The 21,610-nt window shown below is 35.3% G+C and overlaps 1 protein-coding gene across 2 annotated transcripts in view; it reads right to left on the bottom strand.

Moving 5' to 3' along the window:
- The window catches only part of galnt9 (polypeptide N-acetylgalactosaminyltransferase 9), a 230,961-nt gene that overhangs the window by 25,139 nt on the left and 184,212 nt on the right, over positions 1–21,610 (bottom strand). For both annotated transcript variants that reach the window (XM_062051655.1, XM_062051656.1), the window contains 2 exons: positions 20,343–20,528; positions 4,345–4,482 (listed from right to left, as the gene is read on the bottom strand). In XM_062051655.1, the coding sequence (XP_061907639.1) occupies positions 4,345–4,482; positions 20,343–20,528 (324 nt within the window). The remainder of the gene's footprint in view (positions 1–4,344; positions 4,483–20,342; positions 20,529–21,610) is intronic.

The raw sequence follows: 21,610 nt of genomic DNA on the forward strand, positions 1-21,610 counted from the left end.
AGACTTTTAAAGTCATTTTGATAGTAGGCTATTATAGCTAATATAGACACTTACGTCATGTGTTGCCTTCATTATACGACTTATATAAGACTTAGAGTCATTTTGATAGTAGGCTATTATAGCTAATATAGACACTTACGTCATCTGTTGCCTTCATTATACGACTTATGTAAGACTTTTAAAGTCATTTTGATAGTAGGCTATTATAGCTAACAATAGCCACTTACGTCATGTGTTGCCTTCATTATAACACTTATATAAGACTTTTAACGTCATTTTGATAGTAGGCTATTATAGCTAGTATAGACACTTACGTTATGTGTTGCCTTCATTATAACACTTATATACGGCTTTTCATTTTTCATGGCTCCAGACAGATTTGTTTTTTGTATTTTTGGTCCAATATAGCTCTTTCAACGTTTCAGGTTGCCGTCCCCTGGTTTAAATGTAATGTTTTATGACCCTGGATTTAGAGTTAATATTGATTTTCATCTATACTCACGGATATACACACAATAAGAATTGCTTTACTCCAACATCCAACTACCCTGACCAGATGGAATGGAAAACCAATACGATTTGACAAATATTAATTGTAACAAATTAAATCTAATCCCGCTAGGGGTGCCAAATCAACATGATAAAGTACCTGTACACTAAATAGCATACAAATAATGCACTGTCATTGTTAATGAGGGGCTTTAATGCCTACAAACTCTGGTGAGCCACTTAGTACACATTACAGATTTAGCCCGTTAGATAATCCGACACTCCTGTCTACCGGCCACCGCATCTTAGTTAGTTAGTTAGCTGGCTCCATCACCAGATTAGTAAACCAGCCACACTAATGTGTATTTCAGGGGCCAGAGCTCCCGACATTAAAGCTAATCTTAGGGAGCTGACCCGCAAGAGGTTTATTTAAACACGTACGCATACTTGCCAACCTTGAGACCTCCAATATCGGGAGGTGGGGGGTAGGGGGCGGGGGGCGTGGTTGGGGGCGTGGTTATTTACAGCTAGAATTCACCAACTCGAGTATTTCATATATATATGAAATACTTGACTGTCAGTGAATTCTAGCTATATATATATATATATATATATATATATATATATATATATATATATATATATATATATATATATATATATATATATATATATATATATATATATATATATATATATATATATATATATATATATATATATATATATATATATATATATATATATATACATATATATATATATTTATTTTATTTACATAAAATAAATACTTGAATTTCAGTGTTCCGGTGGCTATCCATTAGATGGCAGTATTGTCCTGTTTAACTTCTCCGTTCATGATGAGTATATCATTTCGGCCACCGTGTTCAATGGAGAAGTCTGGTCTACATATTTACAGGCAACATACCCCTTCCCCTTCGAACTGTCCTGGATGAACTGAAATTCTTGTTTCCATTCGTTTTGGAACTTGCAAGCGTATTTCTTCATCTTGCTCGTCGACGGCGTCGCCATGTCTGTAATTTCCTCGTTCTTCTGCTTCGTCTCCTTGTTGTGTGCGCAGTTGTGCACTCTACTCTCTAAAAGCCCTAGATGTTATGACGTCATTGGGCAGGCAAGCTGTTTATATTGTGGGAAAGCGGACGTGAGAACAGGCTGTCCCCACTCAGTCTCAGGTCCGCATTGAGCTGGAGGGGGCGTGGCCTCCAGCTCCGGCTGAATACCGGGAGTTTGTCGGGAGAAAATCTCTGCCGGGAGGTTGTCGGGAGAGGCGCTGAATACCGGGATTCTCCCGCTAAAAACGGGAGGGTTGGCAAGTATGCACGTACAACGGGCAAATCACACCACAAGCTTTCTACCTTTTGCCATTTTGGGTCTTTGGAGTTTCCCCTTGCTTGTATGTCGGTTACTGATCAGGGGATGGTTTGTGCAGCCCTTGTAGTGTTGTCCCGATACCAATATTTTGGTACCGGTACCAAAATTATTTTGATACTTTTCGGTACATTTCCATACTTTTCTAAATAAAGGGGACCACAAAGAATTGCATTATCGGCTTTATTTTAACAAAAAATCATAGTAGTATCTACTAGATACGTTCCTGTACTTGGTATCATTACAGTGGATCTACACCTAACATCCACTGTAATGATACCAAGTACAGGAACGTATCTAGTAGATACTACTATGATTACGTCAATATTTTTCTTGTTTTGTTTTGACAAAAACGAAACAAAAAAATGCATCTCGCTTCGTTATTTTTAAATGTATATTATGTTTATAAACTACTAGAAATGTTCATGTACTTGGTATCATTACAGTGGATCTATACCTAACATCCACTGTAATGATACCAAGTACAGGAACGTATCTAGTAGATACTACTATGATTACGACAATATTTTTCTTGTTTCGTTTTGACAAAAAACAAAACAAGAAAAATATCTACTAGATACGTTCCTGTACTTGGTGTCATTACAGTGAATGTTAGGTGTAAATCCAATGTAATGATACCAAGTACAGGAACGTATCTAGAAGATACTATTATGACTACGTCTATATTTTTCTTGTTTAATTTTTTGTCAAAACGAAACAAGAAAAATATCTACTAGATACGTTCCTGTACTTGGTATCATTACAGTGGATGTTAGGTGTAGACCCACTGTAATGATACCAAGTACAGGAACGTATCTAGTAGATACTACTATGATTACGTAAATATTTTTCTTGTTTCGTTTTGACAAAAAACAAAACAAGAAAATTATCTACTAGACACGTTCCTGTACTTGGTATCATTACAGTGAATGTTAGGTGTAAATCCAATGTAATGATACCAAGTACAGGAACGTATCTAGAAGATACTATTATGACTACGTCTATATTTTTCTTGTTTAATTTTTTGTCAAAACGAAACAAGAAAAATATCTACTAGATACGTTCCTGTACTTGGTATCATTACAGTGGATGTTAGGTGTAGACCCACTGTAATGATACCAAGTACAGGAACGTATCTAGTAGATACTACTATGATTACGTAAATATTTTTCTTGTTTCGTTTTGACAAAAAACAAAACAAGAAAATTATCTACTAGACACGTTCCTGTACTTGGTATCATTACAGTGGATGTTAGGTGTAAATCCAATGTAATGATACCAAGTACAGGAACGTTTTTAGAAGATACTATTATGATTACGTCTATATTTTTCTTGTTTAGTTTTTTGTCAAAACGAAACAAGAAAAATATCTACTAGATACGTTCCTGTAATTGGTATCATTACAGTGGATGTTAGGTGTAGATCCACTGTAATGATACCAAGTACAGGAACGTATCTAGTAGATACTATTATGATTACGTCGATATTTTTCTTGTTTAGTTTTTTGTAAAAACGAAACAAGAAAAATATCTACTAGATACGTTCGTGTACTTGGTATCATTACAGTGGATGTTAGGTGTAAATCCACTGTAATGATACCAAGTACAGGAACGTATCTAGAAGATACTACTATGATTACGTCTATATTTTTCTTGTTTCGTTTTTTGTCAAAACGAAACAAGAAAAATATCTACTAGATACGTTCCTGTACTTGGTATCGTTACAGTGGATGTTAGGTGTAGATCCAGTGTAATGATACCAAGTGCAGGAACGTACATAGAAGATACTACTATGATTACGTCGATAATTTTCTTGTTTCGTTTTTTGTCAAAACGAAACAAGAAAAATATCTACTAGATACGTTCCTGTACTTGGTATCATTACAGTGGATGTTAGGTGTAAATCCACTGTAATGATACCAAGTGCAGGAACGTATCTAGTAGATACTATTATGATTACGTCGATATTTTTCTTGTTTAGTTTTTTTTAAATGTATATTATGTTTATAAAGTCAGTAAATATGTCCCTGGACACATGAGGACTTTGAATATGACAAATGTATGATCCTGTAACTACTTGGTATCGGATTGATACCCAAATATGTGGTATCATCCAAAACTAATGTAAAGTATGAAAGAAGAGAAGCATAAGTGATTATTACATTTGAACAGAAGTGTAGATAGAACATGTTAAAAGAGAAGGTAAGCAGATATTAACAGTGAATGGCGTTTGTTTACATTTTGATACCGGTGATATTATAACTTGTAAGAAACATACTTTATTTGTCCCCATGGAGGTGAGGATTAGTGATTTAGTGGCGGAACGGTACTTTTCAGAGGCGGTATAGTACCGAATATGATTCATTAGTATCAGGGTACTATACTAATACCGGTATACCGTACAACCCTATAAACTTTGATCAATTGATTGATGTGTGTAACTTACTTGAGTACGTTTCTTACTCACCTCGCCGTAAGTGATGGTGTTGTTGTAGATCCTCATCTCGGGGTAGACGTGTTCCAGGTACCAGTGGAAATTACGACACTGCAGTCTTTTCCTCAAGGCCAAGCGCTCAGACACATCCCCAAAGTCAACACCCGGGTTCTGTCAACAGATGTGGTGAAACTTTGAGGTTCAAACCAGCGGGGACTTTTTCAAAAGCGAATATGTGATAAAATGCAAAATAACCCGAGGGGGAAACCGGTGTGTACGCCACGTGGGATCTCCAGTGTTTTCCACAGTTCTTGAATCAAAACCCTAACCCTAACCCTAACCCAAGGGGGAAACCGGTGTGTACGTCACATGGGATCTCTAGTGTTTTCCACAGTTCTTGAATCAAAACTCTAACCCTAACCCTAACCCTGACCCGAGGGGGAATCCGGTGTGTACGTTACGTGGGATCTCCAGTGTTTTCCACAGTTCTTGAATCAAAAACTTAACCCTAACCCTAACCCTAACCCTAACCCTAACCCGAGGGGGAAACCGGTGTGTACGTCACGTGGGATCTCCAGTGTTTTCCACAGTTCTTGAATCAAAAACTTAACCCTAACCCTAACCCTAACCCTAACCCTAACCCTAACCCTAACCCGAGGGGGAAACCGGTGTGTACGTCACGTGGGATCTCCAGTATTTTCCAAAGTTCTCGAATCAAAACCCTAACCCCAACCCTAACCCTAACCCTGACCCGAGGGGGAAACCGGTGTGTTCGTCACGTGGGATCTCCAGTGTTTTCCAAAGTTCTTGAATCAAAAAATTAACGCTAACCCTAACCCTAACCCTAACCCTAACCCTAACCCTAACCCTAACCCTAACCAACTCTCTTTCTCTATGCCTAACTCTAACCAATTATTTTTCTTTATGCCTAACCCTAACCCTAACTCTAAACCTAACCCTAACTCTAACCCTAACCCTAACCCTAACCCTAACCCTAACCCTAACCCTAACCCTAACCCTAACCCTAACCCTAACCCCAACCCCAACCCTAGCCCTAACCCTAACCCGAGGGGGAAACCGGTGTGTACGTCACGTGGGATCTCCAGTGTTTTCCACAGTTCTTGAATCAAAACCCTAACCCTAACCCTAACCCAAGGGGGAAACCGGTGTGTACGTCACATGGGATCTCTAGTGTTTTCCACAGTTCTTGAATCAAAACTCTAACCCTAACCCTAACCCTGACCCGAGGGGGAATCCGGTGTGTACGTTACGTGGGATCTCCAGTGTTTTCCACAGTTCTTGAATCAAAAACTTAACCCTAACCCTAACCCTAACCCTAACCCTAACCCTAACCCTAACCCGAGGGGGAAACCGGTGTGTACGTCACGTGGGATCTCCAGTGTTTTCCACAGTTCTTGAATCAAAAACTTAACCCTAACCCTAACCCTAACCCTAACCCTAACCCTAACCCGAGGGGGAAACCGGTGTGTACGTCACGTGGGATCTCCAGTATTTTCCAAAGTTCTCGAATCAAAACCCTAACCCCAACCCTAACCCTAACCCTGACCCGAGGGGGAAACCGGTGTGTTCGTCACGTGGGATCTCCAGTGTTTTCCAAAGTTTTTGAATCAAAAAATTAACGCTAACCCTAACCCTAACCCTAACCCTAACCCTAACCCTAACCCTAACCCTAACCCTAACCCTAACCCTAACCAATTCTCTTTCTCTATGCCTAACTCTAACCAATTATTTTTCTTTATGCCTAACCCTAACCCTACCTCTAAACCTAACCCTAACTCTAACCCTAACCCTAACCCTAACCCTAACCCTAACCCTAACCCTAACCCCAACCCCAACCCTAGCCCTAACCCTAACCCGAGGGGGAAACCGGTGTGTACGTCACGTGGGATCTCCAGTGTTTTCCACAGTTCTTGAATCAAAACCCTAACCCTAACCTCAAACCTAACCCAAGGGGGAAACCAGTGTGTATGTCACATGCGATCTCCAGTGTTTTCCACAGTTCTTGAATAAAAACCCTAACCCTAACCCTAACCCTAACCCTAACCCTAACCCTAACCCTAACCCTAACACTAACCAACTCTCTTTCTCTATGCCTAACTCTAACCAATTATTTTTCTTTATGCCTAACCCTAACCCTAACTCTAAACCTAACCCTAACTCTAACCCTAACCCTAACCCTAACCCTAACCCCAACCCCAACCCTAGCCCTAACCCTAACCCGAGGGGGAAACCGGTGTGTACGTCACGTGGGATCTCCAGTGTTTTCCACAGTTCTTGAATCAAAACCCTAACCCTAACCTCAAACCTAACCCAAGGGGGAAACCAGTGTGTACGTCACATGCGATCTCCAGTGTTTTCCACAGTCCTTGAATAAAAACCCTAACCCTAACCCTAACCCTAACCAACTCTCTTTCTCTATGCCTAACTCTAACCAATACTTTTTCTTTATGCCTAACCCTAACCCTAACTCTAAACCTAACCCTAACTCTAACCCCAACCCCAACCCTAACCCTAACCCTAACCCTAACCCTAACCCTAACCCTAACCCTAACCCCAACCCCAACCCTAGCCCTAACCCTAACCCGAGGGGGAAACCGGTGTGTACGTCACGTGGGATCTCCAGTGTTTTCCACAGTTCTTGAATCAAAACCCTAACCCTAACCCTAACCCTAACCCTAACCCCAACCCCAACCCTAGCCCTAACCCTAATCCGAGGGGGAAACCGGTGTGTACGTCACATGCGATCTCCAGTGTTTTCCACAGTTCTTGAATAAAAACCCTAACCCTAACCCTAACCTTAACCCGAGGGGGAATCCGGTGTGTATGTCACGTGGGATCTCCAGTGTTTTCCACAGTTCTTGAATCAAAACCCTAACCCTAACCCTAACCCTAACCCCAACCCCAACCCTAGCCCTAACCCTAATCCGAGGGGGAAACCGGTGTGTACGTCACATGCGATCTCCAGTGTTTTCCACAGTTCTTGAATAAAAACCCTAACCCTAACCCTAACCTTAACCCGAGGGGGAATCCGGTGTGTATGTCATGTGGGATCTCCAGTGTTTTCCACAGTTCTTGAATCAAAACCCTAACCCTAACCCTAACCCTAACCCCAACCCCAACCCTAGCCCTAACCCTAATCCGAGGGGGAAACCGGTGTGTACGTCACATGCGATCTCCAGTGTTTTCCACAGTTCTTGAATAAAAACCCTAACCCTAACCCTAACCTTAACCCGAGGGGGAATCCGGTGTGTATGTCATGTGGGATCTCCAGTGTTTTCCACAGTTCTTGAATCAAAACCCTAACCCTAACCGTAACCCTCCACAGTTCTTGAATCAAACATGTTCAGTCATGACTGCTCACCCTGCAGCGTTGAGGTTTAATTGGGATGAATATCTTGCACAAAGACTGTAGTTGGGAGGACGTATTGCATGACAAACTTCACCTTTTATATTGAGCGTACAAAATGAAGGCTTTAATACAGTTTGTCAGGTGTCATTAAGTATCATGCACACTCTGCAGGAATCACCTTTCTTTTCCCTGAAGCCCTTCCTGCTAAAAATAGCACCTGAATACCAGGGAGCACATCCATGTGGATATGCATTGCTTTTGTTAATATGAGCATGATTGTTTAAGGTGTTTGATCAAAGTTAAGTGCATTTATACGCCCTTCTTTTTTGAGTCTCTTTGATAAAGCAACATTAATATTGACTGAAATATGAATGATTTGTAATCAGGATTTATTCAAATCCATCCGCATAAATATTGTGGAGGATTGCCATTATTTGCCCGCACAATGTTTTGCTATAAATGACCTCACAATTGCGATGCCAGTGTTGATGAACCCAAAATATCCGGCAGCGTCACATTTTTGAATCATTTGAATATCAAATGTGGATCCAGACTTCATTGCACATGTGAGCAACTAAGAACCCAGCAAGGAGCAACAGCACACTTAAGTGCACTAAGTTGCAGTGCACTAACAGTTCTTACTAAGGGTGTCACATTACCATCAAAAGTAGCAATATTTGAACTTTGTATGAATAAAAACAACAACAATTTAACTATCAAACCTTGTCTTTACAAAATAGTTCCTTAAAGAGGCAAGATTACAGTCAAAAGTGATTATTGGAGCAACAACAAGGCATGCTGGGAAACACTTGTAACTTACACTCATGCTCAGGTTTATATCAGGTTTATATCAGGTTTATATCAGGTTTATATCAGGTTTATATCAGGTTTATATCAGGTTTATATCAGGCTTATATCAGGTTTATGTCAGGTTTATATCAGGTATATATCAGGTTTATATCAGGCTTATATCAGGCTTATATCAGGTTTATATCAGGCTTGTATCAGGCTTGTATCAGGCTTGTATCAGGTTTATATCAGGCTTATATCAGGCTTGTATCAGACTTTTATCAGGTTTATATCAGGCTTGTATCAGGCTTGTATCAGGTTTATATCAGGTTTATATCAAGCTTATATCAGGCTTTTATTAGGCTTATATCAGGCTTATATCAGGTTTATATCAGGCTTATATCAGGTTTGTATCAGGCTTATATCATTTTTATGTCAGGCTTATATCAGGCTTATATCAGGTTTATATCAGCCTTATAACAGGCTTATATCAGCCTTATAACAAGCTTATATCAGGCTTATATCAGGTTTATATCAGGCTTATATCAGGTTTATATCAGGCTTATATCAGGCTTATATCAGGCTTATATCAGGTTTATATCCGGCTTATATCAGGCTTATATCAGGCTTATATCAGGCTTATATCAGGTTTATATCAGGCTTACATCAGGCTTATATCAGGCTCATATCAGGTTTATATCAGACTTATATCGGGCTTATATCAGGCTTATATCAGGCTTGTATCAGGTTTATATCAGGCTTATATCAGGCTTATATCAGGCTTATATCAGGTTTATATCAGGTTTATATCAGGCTTATATCAAGCTTATATCAGGTTTATATCAGGCTTATATCAGGCTTGTATAAGGCTTATATCAGGCTTGTATCAGGTTTATATCAGGCTTATATCAGGCTTATATCAGGCTTATATCAGGCTTATATCAGGCTTATGTCAGGTTTATATCAGGTTTATATCAGGCTTATATCAAGCTTGTATCAGGTTTATATCAGGCTTATATCAGGCTTATATCAGGCTTATATCAGGTTTATATCAGGCTTATATCAGGCTTATATCAGGTTTATATCAGGCTTATATCAGGCTTATATCAGGTTTATATCAGGTTTATATCAGGCTTATATCAGGCTTGTGTCAGGCTTATATTAGGCTTATATCAGGTTTATATCAGGCTTATATCAGGCTTATATCAGGCTTATATCAGGTTTATATCAGGTTTATATCAGGCTTATATCAAGCTTATATCAGGTTTATATCAGGCTTATATCAGGCTTATATCAGGTTTATATCAGGCTTATATCAGGTTTATATCAGGTTTATATCAGGCTTATATCAGGCTTATATCAGGTTTATATCAGGTTTATATCAGGTTTATATCAGGCTTATATCAAGCTTATATCAGGTTTATATCAGGTTTATATCAGGCTTATATCAGGCTTATATCAGGTTTATATCAGGTTTATATCAGGCTTGTATCAGGCTTATATCAGGCTTATATCAGGTTTATTTTAGGCTTATATCAGGCTTATATCAGGCTTATATCAGGTTTATATCAGGCTTATATCAGGCTTATATCAGGCTTGTATCAGGTTTATATCAGGTTTATATCAGGCTTATATCAGGCTTATATCAGGTTTATATCAGGCTTATATCAGGCTTATATCACGTTTATATCAAGTTTATATCAGGCTTATATCAGGCTTATATCAGGTTTATTTTAGGCTTATATCAGGCTTGTATCAGGCTTATATCAGGTTTATATCAGGCTTATATCAGGTTTATATCAGGTTTGTATCAGGTTTATGTCAGGCTTATATCAGGCTTATATCAGGTTTATATCAGGTTTATATCAGGCTTATATCAGGCTTATATCAGGTTTATATCAGGTTTATATCAGGCTTGTATCAGGCTTATATCAGGCTTATATCAGGTTTATTTTAGGCTTATATCAGGCTTATATCAGGCTTATATCAGGTTTATGTCAGGCTTATATCAGGTTTATTTTAGGCTTATATCAGGCTTATATCAGGCTTATATCAGGTTTATGTCAGGCTTATATCAGGCTTATATCAGGTTTATATCAGCCTTATAACAGGCTTATATCAGGTTTATAACAAGCTTATATCAGGCTTATATCAGGTTTATATCAGGCTTATATCAGGCTTATATCAGCCTTATAACAGGCTTATATCAGGCTTATATCAGGTTTATATCAGGCTTATATCAGGCTTATATCAGGTTTATATCAGGTTTTTATCAGGCGTATATCAGGTTTATATCAGGCTTATATCAGGTTTATATCAGGCTTATAACAGGCTTACATCAGGCTTATATCAGGTTTATATCAGGCTTATATCAGGCTTATATCAGGTTTATATCAGGCTTATATCAGGCTTATATCAGGCTTATATCAGGTTTATATCAGGCTTACATCAGGCTTATATCAGGCTCATATCAGGTTTATATCAGACTTATATCGGGCTTATATCAGGCTTATATCAGGCTTGTATCAGGCTTATATCAGGTTTGTATCAGGCTTATATCATTTTTATGTCAGGCTTATATCAGGCTTATATCAGGTTTATATCAGCCTTATAACAGGCTTATATCAGCCTTATAACAAGCTTATATCAGGCTTATATCAGGTTTATATCAGGCTTATATCAGGTTTATATCAGGCTTATATCAGGCTTATAGCAGGCTTATATCAGGTTTATATCCGGCTTATATCAGGCTTATATCAGGCTTATATCAGGCTTATATCAGGTTTATATCAGGCTTACATCAGGCTTATATCAGGCTCATATCAGGTTTATATCAGACTTATATCGGGCTTATATCAGGCTTATATCAGGCTTGTATCAGGTTTATATCAGGCTTATATCAGGCTTATATCAGGCTTATATCAGGTTTATATCAGGTTTATATCAGGCTTATATCAAGCTTATATCAGGTTTATATCAGGCTTATATCAGGCTTGTATAAGGCTTATATCAGGCTTGTATCAGGTTTATATCAGGCTTATATCAGGCTTATATCAGGCTTATGTCAGGTTTATATCAGGTTTATATCAGGCTTATATCAAGCTTGTATCAGGTTTATATCAGGCTTATATCAGGCTTATATCAGGCTTATATCAGGTTTATATCAGGCTTATATCAGGCTTATATCAGGTTTATATCAGGCTTATATCAGGCTTATATCAGGTTTATATCAGGTTTATATCAGGCTTATATCAGGCTTGTGTCAGGCTTATATTAGGCTTATATCAGGTTTATATCAGGCTTATATCAGGCTTATATCAGGCTTATATCAGGTTTATATCAGGTTTATATCAGGCTTATATCAAGCTTATATCAGGTTTATATCAGGCTTATATCAGGCTTATATCAGGTTTATATCAGGCTTATATCAGGTTTATATCAGGTTTATATCAGGCTTATATCAGGCTTATATCAGGTTTATATCAGGTTTATATCAGGTTTATATCAGGCTTATATCAAGCTTATATCAGGTTTATATCAGGTTTATATCAGGCTTATATCAGGCTTATATCAGGTTTATATCAGGTTTATATCAGGCTTGTATCAGGCTTATATCAGGCTTATATCAGGTTTATTTTAGGCTTATATCAGGCTTATATCAGGCTTATATCAGGTTTATATCAGGCTTATATCAGGCTTATATCAGGCTTGTATCAGGTTTATATCAGGTTTATATCAGGCTTATATCAGGCTTATATCAGGTTTATATCAGGCTTATATCAGGCTTATATCACGTTTATATCAAGTTTATATCAGGCTTATATCAGGCTTATATCAGGTTTATTTTAGGCTTATATCAGGCTTGTATCAGGCTTATATCAGGTTTATATCAGGCTTATATCAGGTTTATATCAGGTTTGTATCAGGTTTATGTCAGGCTTATATCAGGCTTATATCAGGTTTATATCAGGTTTATATCAGGCTTATATCAGGCTTATATCAGGTTTATATCAGGTTTATATCAGGCTTGTATCAGGCTTATATCAGGCTTATATCAGGTTTATTTTAGGCTTATATCAGGCTTATATCAGGCTTATATCAGGTTTATGTCAGGCTTATATCAGGTTTATTTTAGGCTTATATCAGGCTTATATCAGGCTTATATCAGGTTTATGTCAGGCTTATATCAGGCTTATATCAGGTTTATATCAGCCTTATAACAGGCTTATATCAGGTTTATAACAAGCTTATATCAGGCTTATATCAGGTTTATATCAGGCTTATATCAGGCTTATATCAGCCTTATAACAGGCTTATATCAGGCTTATATCAGGTTTATATCAGGCTTATATCAGGCTTATATCAGGTTTATATCAGGTTTTTATCAGGCGTATATCAGGTTTATATCAGGCTTATATCAGGTTTATATCAGGCTTATAACAGGCTTACATCAGGCTTATATCAGGTTTATATCAGGCTTATATCAGGCTTATATCAGGTTTATATCAGGCTTATATCAGGCTTATATCAGGCTTATATCAGGTTTATATCAGGCTTACATCAGGCTTATATCAGGCTCATATCAGGTTTATATCAGACTTATATCGGGCTTATATCAGGCTTATATCAGGCTTGTATCAGGTTTATATCAGGCTTATATCAGGCTTATATCAGGCTTATATCAGGTTTATATCAGGTTTATATCAGGCTTATATCAAGCTTATAGCAGGTTTATATCAGGCTTATATCAGGCTTATATCAGGCTTATATCAGGTTTATATCAGGCTTATATCAGGCTTATATCAGGTTTATATCAGGCTTATATCAGGCTTATACAGGTTTATATCAGGTTTATATCAGGCTTATATCAGGCTTATATCAGGCTTATATTAGGCTTATATCAGGTTTATATCAGGCTTATATCAGGCTTATATCAGGCTTATATCAGGTTTATATCAGGTTTATATTAGGCTTATATCAAGCTTATATCAGGTTTATATCAGGTTTATATCAGGCTTATATCAGGTTTATATCAGGCTTATATCAGGTTTATATCAGGTTTATATCCGGCTTATATCAGGCTTATATCAGGTTTATATCAGGCTTATATCAGGCTTATATCAAGCTTATATCAGGTTTATATCAGGTTTATATCAGCCTTATATCAGGCTTATATCAGGCTTATATCAAGCTTGTATCAGGTTTATATCAGGTTTATATCAGGCTTATATAAGGTTTATATCAGGTTTATGTCAGGCTTATATCAGGCTTATATCAGGTTTATATCAGGTTTATATCAGGCTTATATCAGGCTTATATCAGGTTTATTTTAGGCTTATATCAGGCTTATATCAGGCTTATATCAGGTTTATATCAGGCTTATATCAGGCTTATATCAGGCTTGTATCAGGTTTATATCAGGCTTATATCAGGCTTGTATCAGGTTTATATCAAGTTTATATCAGGCTTATATCAGGCTTATATCAGGTTTATTTTAGGCTTATATCAAGCTTATGTCAGGCTTATATCAGGCTTATATCAGGCTTATATCAGGCTTATATCAGGTTTATATCAGGTTTATATCAGGCTTATATCAAGCTTATATCAGGTTTATATCAGGCTTATATCAGGCTTTTATCAGGCTTATATCAGGCTTAAATCAGGTTTATATCAGGCTTATATCAGGCTTATATAAGGCTTATATCAGGTTTATATCAGGTTTATATCAGGCTTATATCAAGCTTATATCAGGTTTATTTTAGGCTTATATCAGGCTTGTATCAGGCTTATATCAGGTTTATATCAGGCTTATATCAGGTTTATATCAGGTTTGTATCAGGTTTATGTCAGGCTTATATCAGGCTTATATCAGGTTTATATCAGGTTTATATCAGGCTTATATCAGGCTTATATCAGGTTTATATCAGGTTTATATCAGGCTTGTATCAGGCTTATATCAGGCTTATATCAGGTTTATTTTAGGCTTATATCAGGCTTATATCAGGCTTATATCAGGTTTATGTCAGGCTTATATCAGGTTTATTTTAGGCTTATATCAGGCTTATATCAGGCTTATATCAGGTTTATGTCAGGCTTATATCAGGCTTATATCAGGTTTATATCAGCCTTATAACAGGCTTATATCAGGTTTATAACAAGCTTATATCAGGCTTATATCAGGTTTATATCAGGCTTATATCAGGCTTATATCAGCCTTATAACAGGCTTATATCAGGCTTATATCAGGTTTATATCAGGCTTATATCAGGCTTATATCAGGTTTATATCAGGTTTTTATCAGGCGTATATCAGGTTTATATCAGGCTTATATCAGGTTTATATCAGGCTTATAACAGGCTTACATCAGGCTTATATCAGGTTTATATCAGGCTTATATCAGGCTTATATCAGGTTTATATCAGGCTTATATCAGGCTTATATCAGGCTTATATCAGGTTTATATCAGGCTTACATCAGGCTTATATCAGGCTCATATCAGGTTTATATCAGACTTATATCGGGCTTATATCAGGCTTATATCAGGCTTGTATCAGGCTTATATCAGGTTTGTATCAGGCTTATATCATTTTTATGTCAGGCTTATATCAGGCTTATATCAGGTTTATATCAGCCTTATAACAGGCTTATATCAGCCTTATAACAAGCTTATATCAGGCTTATATCAGGTTTATATCAGGCTTATATCAGGTTTATATCAGGCTTATATCAGGCTTATATCAGGCTTATATCAGGTTTATATCCGGCTTATATCAGGCTTATATCAGGCTTATATCAGGCTTATATCAGGTTTATATCAGGCTTACATCAGGCTTATATCAGGCTCATATCAGGTTTATATCAGACTTATATCGGGCTTATATCAGGCTTATATCAGGCTTGTATCAGGTTTATATCAGGCTTATATCAGGCTTATATCAGGCTTATATCAGGTTTATATCAGGTTTATATCAGGCTTATATCAAGCTTATATCAGGTTTATATCAGGCTTATATCAGGCTTGTATAAGGCTTATATCAGGCTTGTATCAGGTTTATATCAGGCTTATATCAGGCTTATATCAGGCTTATGTCAGGTTTATATCAGGTTATATCAGGCTTATATCAAGCTTGTATCAGGTTTATATCAGGCTTATATCAGGCTTATATCAGGCTTATATCAGGTTTATATCAGGCTTATATCAGGCTTATATCAGGTTTATATCAGGCTTATATCAGGCTTATATCAGGTTTATATCAGGTTTATATCAGGCTTATATCAGGCTTGTGTCAGGCTTATATTAGGCTTATATCAGGTTTATATCAGGCTTATATCAGGCTTATATCAGGCTTATATCAGGTTTATATCAGGTTTATATCAGGCTTATATCAAGCTTATATCAGGTTTATATCAGGCTTATATCAGGCTTATATCAGGTTTATATCAGGCTTATATCAGGTTTATATCAGGTTTATATCAGGCTTATATCAGGCTTATATCAGGTTTATATCAGGTTTATATCAGGTTATATCAGGCTTATATCAAGCTTATATCAGGTTTATATCAGGTTTATATCAGGCTTATATCAGGCTTATATCAGGTTTATATCATGGTTTTATATCAGGCTTGTATCAGGCTTATATCAGGCTTATATCAGGTTTATTTTAGGCTTATATCAGGCTTATATCAGGCTTATATCAGGTTTATATCAGGCTTATATCAGGCTTATATCAGGCTTGTATCAGGTTTATATCAGGTTTATATCAGGCTTATATCAGGCTTATATCAGGTTTATATCAGGCTTATATCAGGCTTATATCACGTTTATATCAAGTTTATATCAGGCTTATATCAGGCTTATATCAGGTTTATTTTAGGCTTATATCAGGCTTGTATCAGGCTTATATCAGGTTTATATCAGGCTTATATCAGGTTTTATATCAGGTTTGTATCAGGTTTATGTCAGGCTTATATCAGGCTTATATCAGGTTTATATCAGGTTTATATCAGGCTTATATCAGGCTATATCAGGTTTATATCAGGTTTATATCAGGCTTGTATCAGGCTTATATCAGGACTTATATCAGGTTTATTTTAGGCTTATATCAGGCTTATATCAGGCTTATATCAGGTTTATGTCAGGCTTATATCAGGTTTATTTTAGGCTTATATCAGGCTTATATCAGGCTTATATCAGGTTTATGTCAGGCTTATATCAGGCTTATATCAGGTTTATATCAGCCTTATAACAGGCTTATATCAGGTTTATAACAAGCTTATATCAGGCTTATATCAGGTTTATATCAGGCTTATATCAGGCTTATATCAGCCTTATAACAGGCTTATATCAGGCTTATATCAGGTTTATATCAGGCTTATATCAGGCTTATATCAGGTTTATATCAGGTTTTTATCAGGCGTATATCAGGTTTATATCAGGCTTATATCAGGTTTATATCAGGCTTATAACAGGCTTACATCAGGCTTATATCAGGTTTATATCAGGCTTATATCAGGCTTATATCAGGTTTATATCAGGCTTATATCAGGCTTATATCAGGCTTATATCAGGTTTATATCAGGCTTACATCAGGCTTATATCAGGCTCATATCAGGTTTATATCAGACTTATATCGGGCTTATATCAGGCTTATATCAGGCTTGTATCAGGTTTATATCAGGCTTATATCAGGCTTATATCAGGCTTATATCAGGTTTATATCAGGTTTATATCAGGCTTATATCAAGCTTATAGCAGGTTTATATCAGGCTTATATCAGGCTTATATCAGGCTTATATCAGGTTTATATCAGGCTTATATCAGGCTTATATCAGGTTTATATCAGGCTTATATCAGGCTTATACAGGTTTATATCAGGTTTATATCAGGCTTATATCAGGCTTATATCAGGCTTATATTAGGCTTATATCAGGTTTATATCAGGCTTATATCAGGCTTATATCAGGCTTATATCAGGTTTATATCAGGTTTATATTAGGCTTATATCAAGCTTATATCAGGTTTATATCAGGTTTATATCAGGCTTATATCAGGTTTATATCAGGCTTATATCAGGTTTATATCAGGTTTATATCCGGCTTATATCAGGCTTATATCAGGTTTATATCAGGCTTATATCAGGCTTATATCAAGCTTATATCAGGTTTATATCAGGTTTATATCAGCCTTATATCAGGCTTATATCAGGCTTATATCAAGCTTGTATCAGGTTTATATCAGGTTTATATCAGGCTTATATAAGGTTTATATCAGGTTTATGTCAGGCTTATATCAGGCTTATATCAGGTTTATATCAGGTTTATATCAGGCTTATATCAGGCTTATATCAGGTTTATTTTAGGCTTATATCAGGCTTATATCAGGCTTATATCAGGTTTATATCAGGCTTATATCAGGCTTATATCAGGCTTGTATCAGGTTTATATCAGGCTTATATCAGGCTTGTATCAGGTTTATATCAAGTTTATATCAGGCTTATATCAGGCTTATATCAGGTTTATTTTAGGCTTATATCAAGCTTATGTCAGGCTTATATCAGGCTTATATCAGGCTTATATCAGGCTTATATCAGGTTTATATCAGGTTTATATCAGGCTTATATCAAGCTTATATCAGGTTTATATCAGGCTTATATCAGGCTTTTATCAGGCTTATATCAGGCTTAAATCAGGTTTATATCAGGCTTATATCAGGCTTATATAAGGCTTATATCAGGTTTATATCAGGTTTATATCAGGCTTATATCAAGCTTATATCAGGTTTATATCAGGCTTATATCAGGCTTATATCAGGTTTATATCAGGCTTCTATCAGGTTTATATCAGGCTTATATCAGGCTTATATCAGGTTTATATCCATGCTCAGACACACCAACTGCAACATCCATCAACTTTGCACAGCCCTCCTCCATACCCCCAATAAAGCCGAGCTGCACATGTCATAGTTGTCGTTGCATCCTGAGACACACCCGTGCATTAATCATGCTGCTTAATCAGCATCGTGATATGCCACACCTGTGAGGTGGGTTGGATTATCTTGGCAAAAAGGTATGTATATAGTGAAAGGTTTAGATCATTGATTTCAAAAACGGGAGCAAAACCAAAAGTCATAGGGTTTGTATTTTTGTTCAGTATATATACAAATATAATGTGTATATATATATATATATATATATATATATATATATATATATATATATATATATATATATATATATATATATAAATAAATATATATATATATATATATATATATATATATATATATATATATATATATATATATATATATATATATATATATATATATATATTTAAATATATATATATATACATACATATATATATATATACATACATATATATATATATATATACATATATATATATACATATATATATATATATACATACATATATATATATATATATACATATATATATATATATATATATATATATATATATATATATATATATACATACATATATATATATATATATATATATATATATATATATATATATATATATATATATATATATATATATATATATATATATATATATATATATATATATATATATATATATATATATATATATATATATATATATATATATATATATATATATACTACCGTTCAAAAGTTTGGGGTCACATTGAAATGTCCTTATTTTTGAAGGAAAAGCACTGTACTTTTCAATGAAGATAACTTTAAACTAGTCTTAACTTCAAAGAAATACACTCTATACATTGCTAATGTGGTAAATGACTATTCTAGCTGCAAATGTCTGCTTTTTGGTGCAATATCTACATAGGTGTATAGAGGCCCATTTCCAGCAACTATCACTCCAGTGTTCTAATGGTACAATGTGTTTGCTCATTGGCTCAGAAGGCTAATTGATGATTAGAAAACCCTTGTGCAATCATGTTCACACATCTGAAAACACTTGAGCTCGTTACAGAAGCTACAAAACTGACCTTCCTTTGAGCAGATTGAGTTTCTGGAGCATCACATTTGTGGGGTCAATTAAACGCTCAAAATGGCCAGAAAAAGAGAACTTTCATCTGAAACTCGACAGTCTATTCTTGTTCTTAGAAATGAAGGCTATTCCACTAAATTGTTTGGGTGACCCCAAACTTTTGAACGGTAGTGTATGTATATATATATATATATATATATATATATATATATATATATATATATATATATATATATATATATATATGTACAGTATATGCAGTGTTGATTCATAAAGCCTTCCTGCACCGCTGCAAATGGGCTCCCAGCAGGTAACTTGCTCGTTAACGTGCATAGAAAATTCAGTGTATGATTGTTTTGCGAGGGAAGAAAGGCTAATCTTATCCAAAGTCTTTGTACTATACACACATTAAAGTGCAGCACAGTACAATAGTTTCCATGCCACTTAATGACACTATGGAAGGGGGTAGAGCCATTTCACTTTGTACCTTGCGACTAAGTCTTATGAACAGCAACCAGCTCAGAGGTCTTTGCTGACGTCCTTCAGCAATTATGGCAGCCATTAGGATTGAATATAATTAACCTCTTTATTAATGACAGTAGCAGCTTGTTTCTCAGAGCCAATCTCAAAAGACTGTTGAAAGCAATTATTCCAACTGATAAGTATGAAAATATACTGACTTGACACTCATTTGTCTGTTTGCAGACGCACTCTTGCAGTGTCTTTAGTTCATTCAACATATACATTTTTATTCTGTTTTTGTTTCACCTTACACCTCAACAGAAATGATCTCCGTGTCTGGATGTGGAAGTGAGACAAGGCAAGAAGGCACTTAAGAGGGAGGCTCCTGCTACAGAGCAATGCTTACGTTCATGGGAATGTTCCAGGCCATGTACACGTGAGATTTGTATTCATCCATCCACACCTCGGCTGCTCGCAAGGCATTGCGCTTGGCATAGTAATCAATGTCATTGTTGTAGGGCTTTTTGGTGCGCTCAATGTGGGCCACTCTGGCACAGGGGAGGACTTCCATACTGCCGCCACACTGCCACACCTGCAAAGTAACAAGAAACATCACAAAAAGATTCATTAGTCGGTGGTCAAAACGAGTAAACATACATAATGGAAATGCAAGAGGATGCTTTACATTGAAAGAATAATGGAAATAATGGAAATGCAAGTAATAAAATAAATAATACAATGCAAATAATAAAATAAATAATACAATGCAAATAATAAAATGCAAATAATAAAATGCAAATAATAAAATAAATAAAAAAATGCAAATAATAAAATGCAAATAATAAAATGCAAATAATAAAATAATGGAAATGCAAGTGGATGCTTTACATTGAAAGAATAATGGAAATAATGGGATTGCAAACAATACAACAAATAATAAAATGCAAATAATAAAATAATGGAAATGCAAGTGGATGCTTTACATTTAAAGAATAATGGAAATAATGGGATTGCAAACAATACAATAAATAATAAAATGCAAATAATAAAATAATGGAAATGCAAGAGGATACTTTACCTTTAAAGAATAATGGAAATAATGGAAATGCAAATAATAAAATAAATAATAAAATGCAAATAATAAAATGCAGATAATACAATAAATAAAAAAATGCAAATAATAAAATGCAAATAATAAAATGCAAATAATAAAATAATGGAAATGCAAGTGGATGCTTTACATTTAAAGAATAATGGAAATAATGGGATTGTAAATAATAAAATAAATAATACAATGCAAATAATAAAACAATAGAAATGCGAGAGGATGCTTTACATTTAAAGAATAATGGAAATAATGGGATTGCAAATAATAAAATAAATAATAAAATGCAAATAATAAAATAATGGAAATGCAAGTGGATGCTTTACATTTAAAGAATAATGGAAATAATGGGATTGCAAATAATAAAATAAATAATAAAATGCAAATAATAAAATAATGGAAATGCAAGAGGATACTTTACCTTTAAAGAATAATGGAAATAAGGGAAATGCAAATACTAAAATAAATAATAAAATGCAAATAATAAAATGCAAATAATAAAATAAATTAAAAAATGCAAATAATAAAATGCAAATAATAAAATGCAAATAATAAAATGCAAATAATAA

This window comes from Entelurus aequoreus, linkage group LG06 (genome assembly GCF_033978785.1).
Source record: "Entelurus aequoreus isolate RoL-2023_Sb linkage group LG06, RoL_Eaeq_v1.1, whole genome shotgun sequence".
NCBI lineage: Eukaryota > Metazoa > Chordata > Actinopteri > Syngnathiformes > Syngnathidae > Entelurus > Entelurus aequoreus.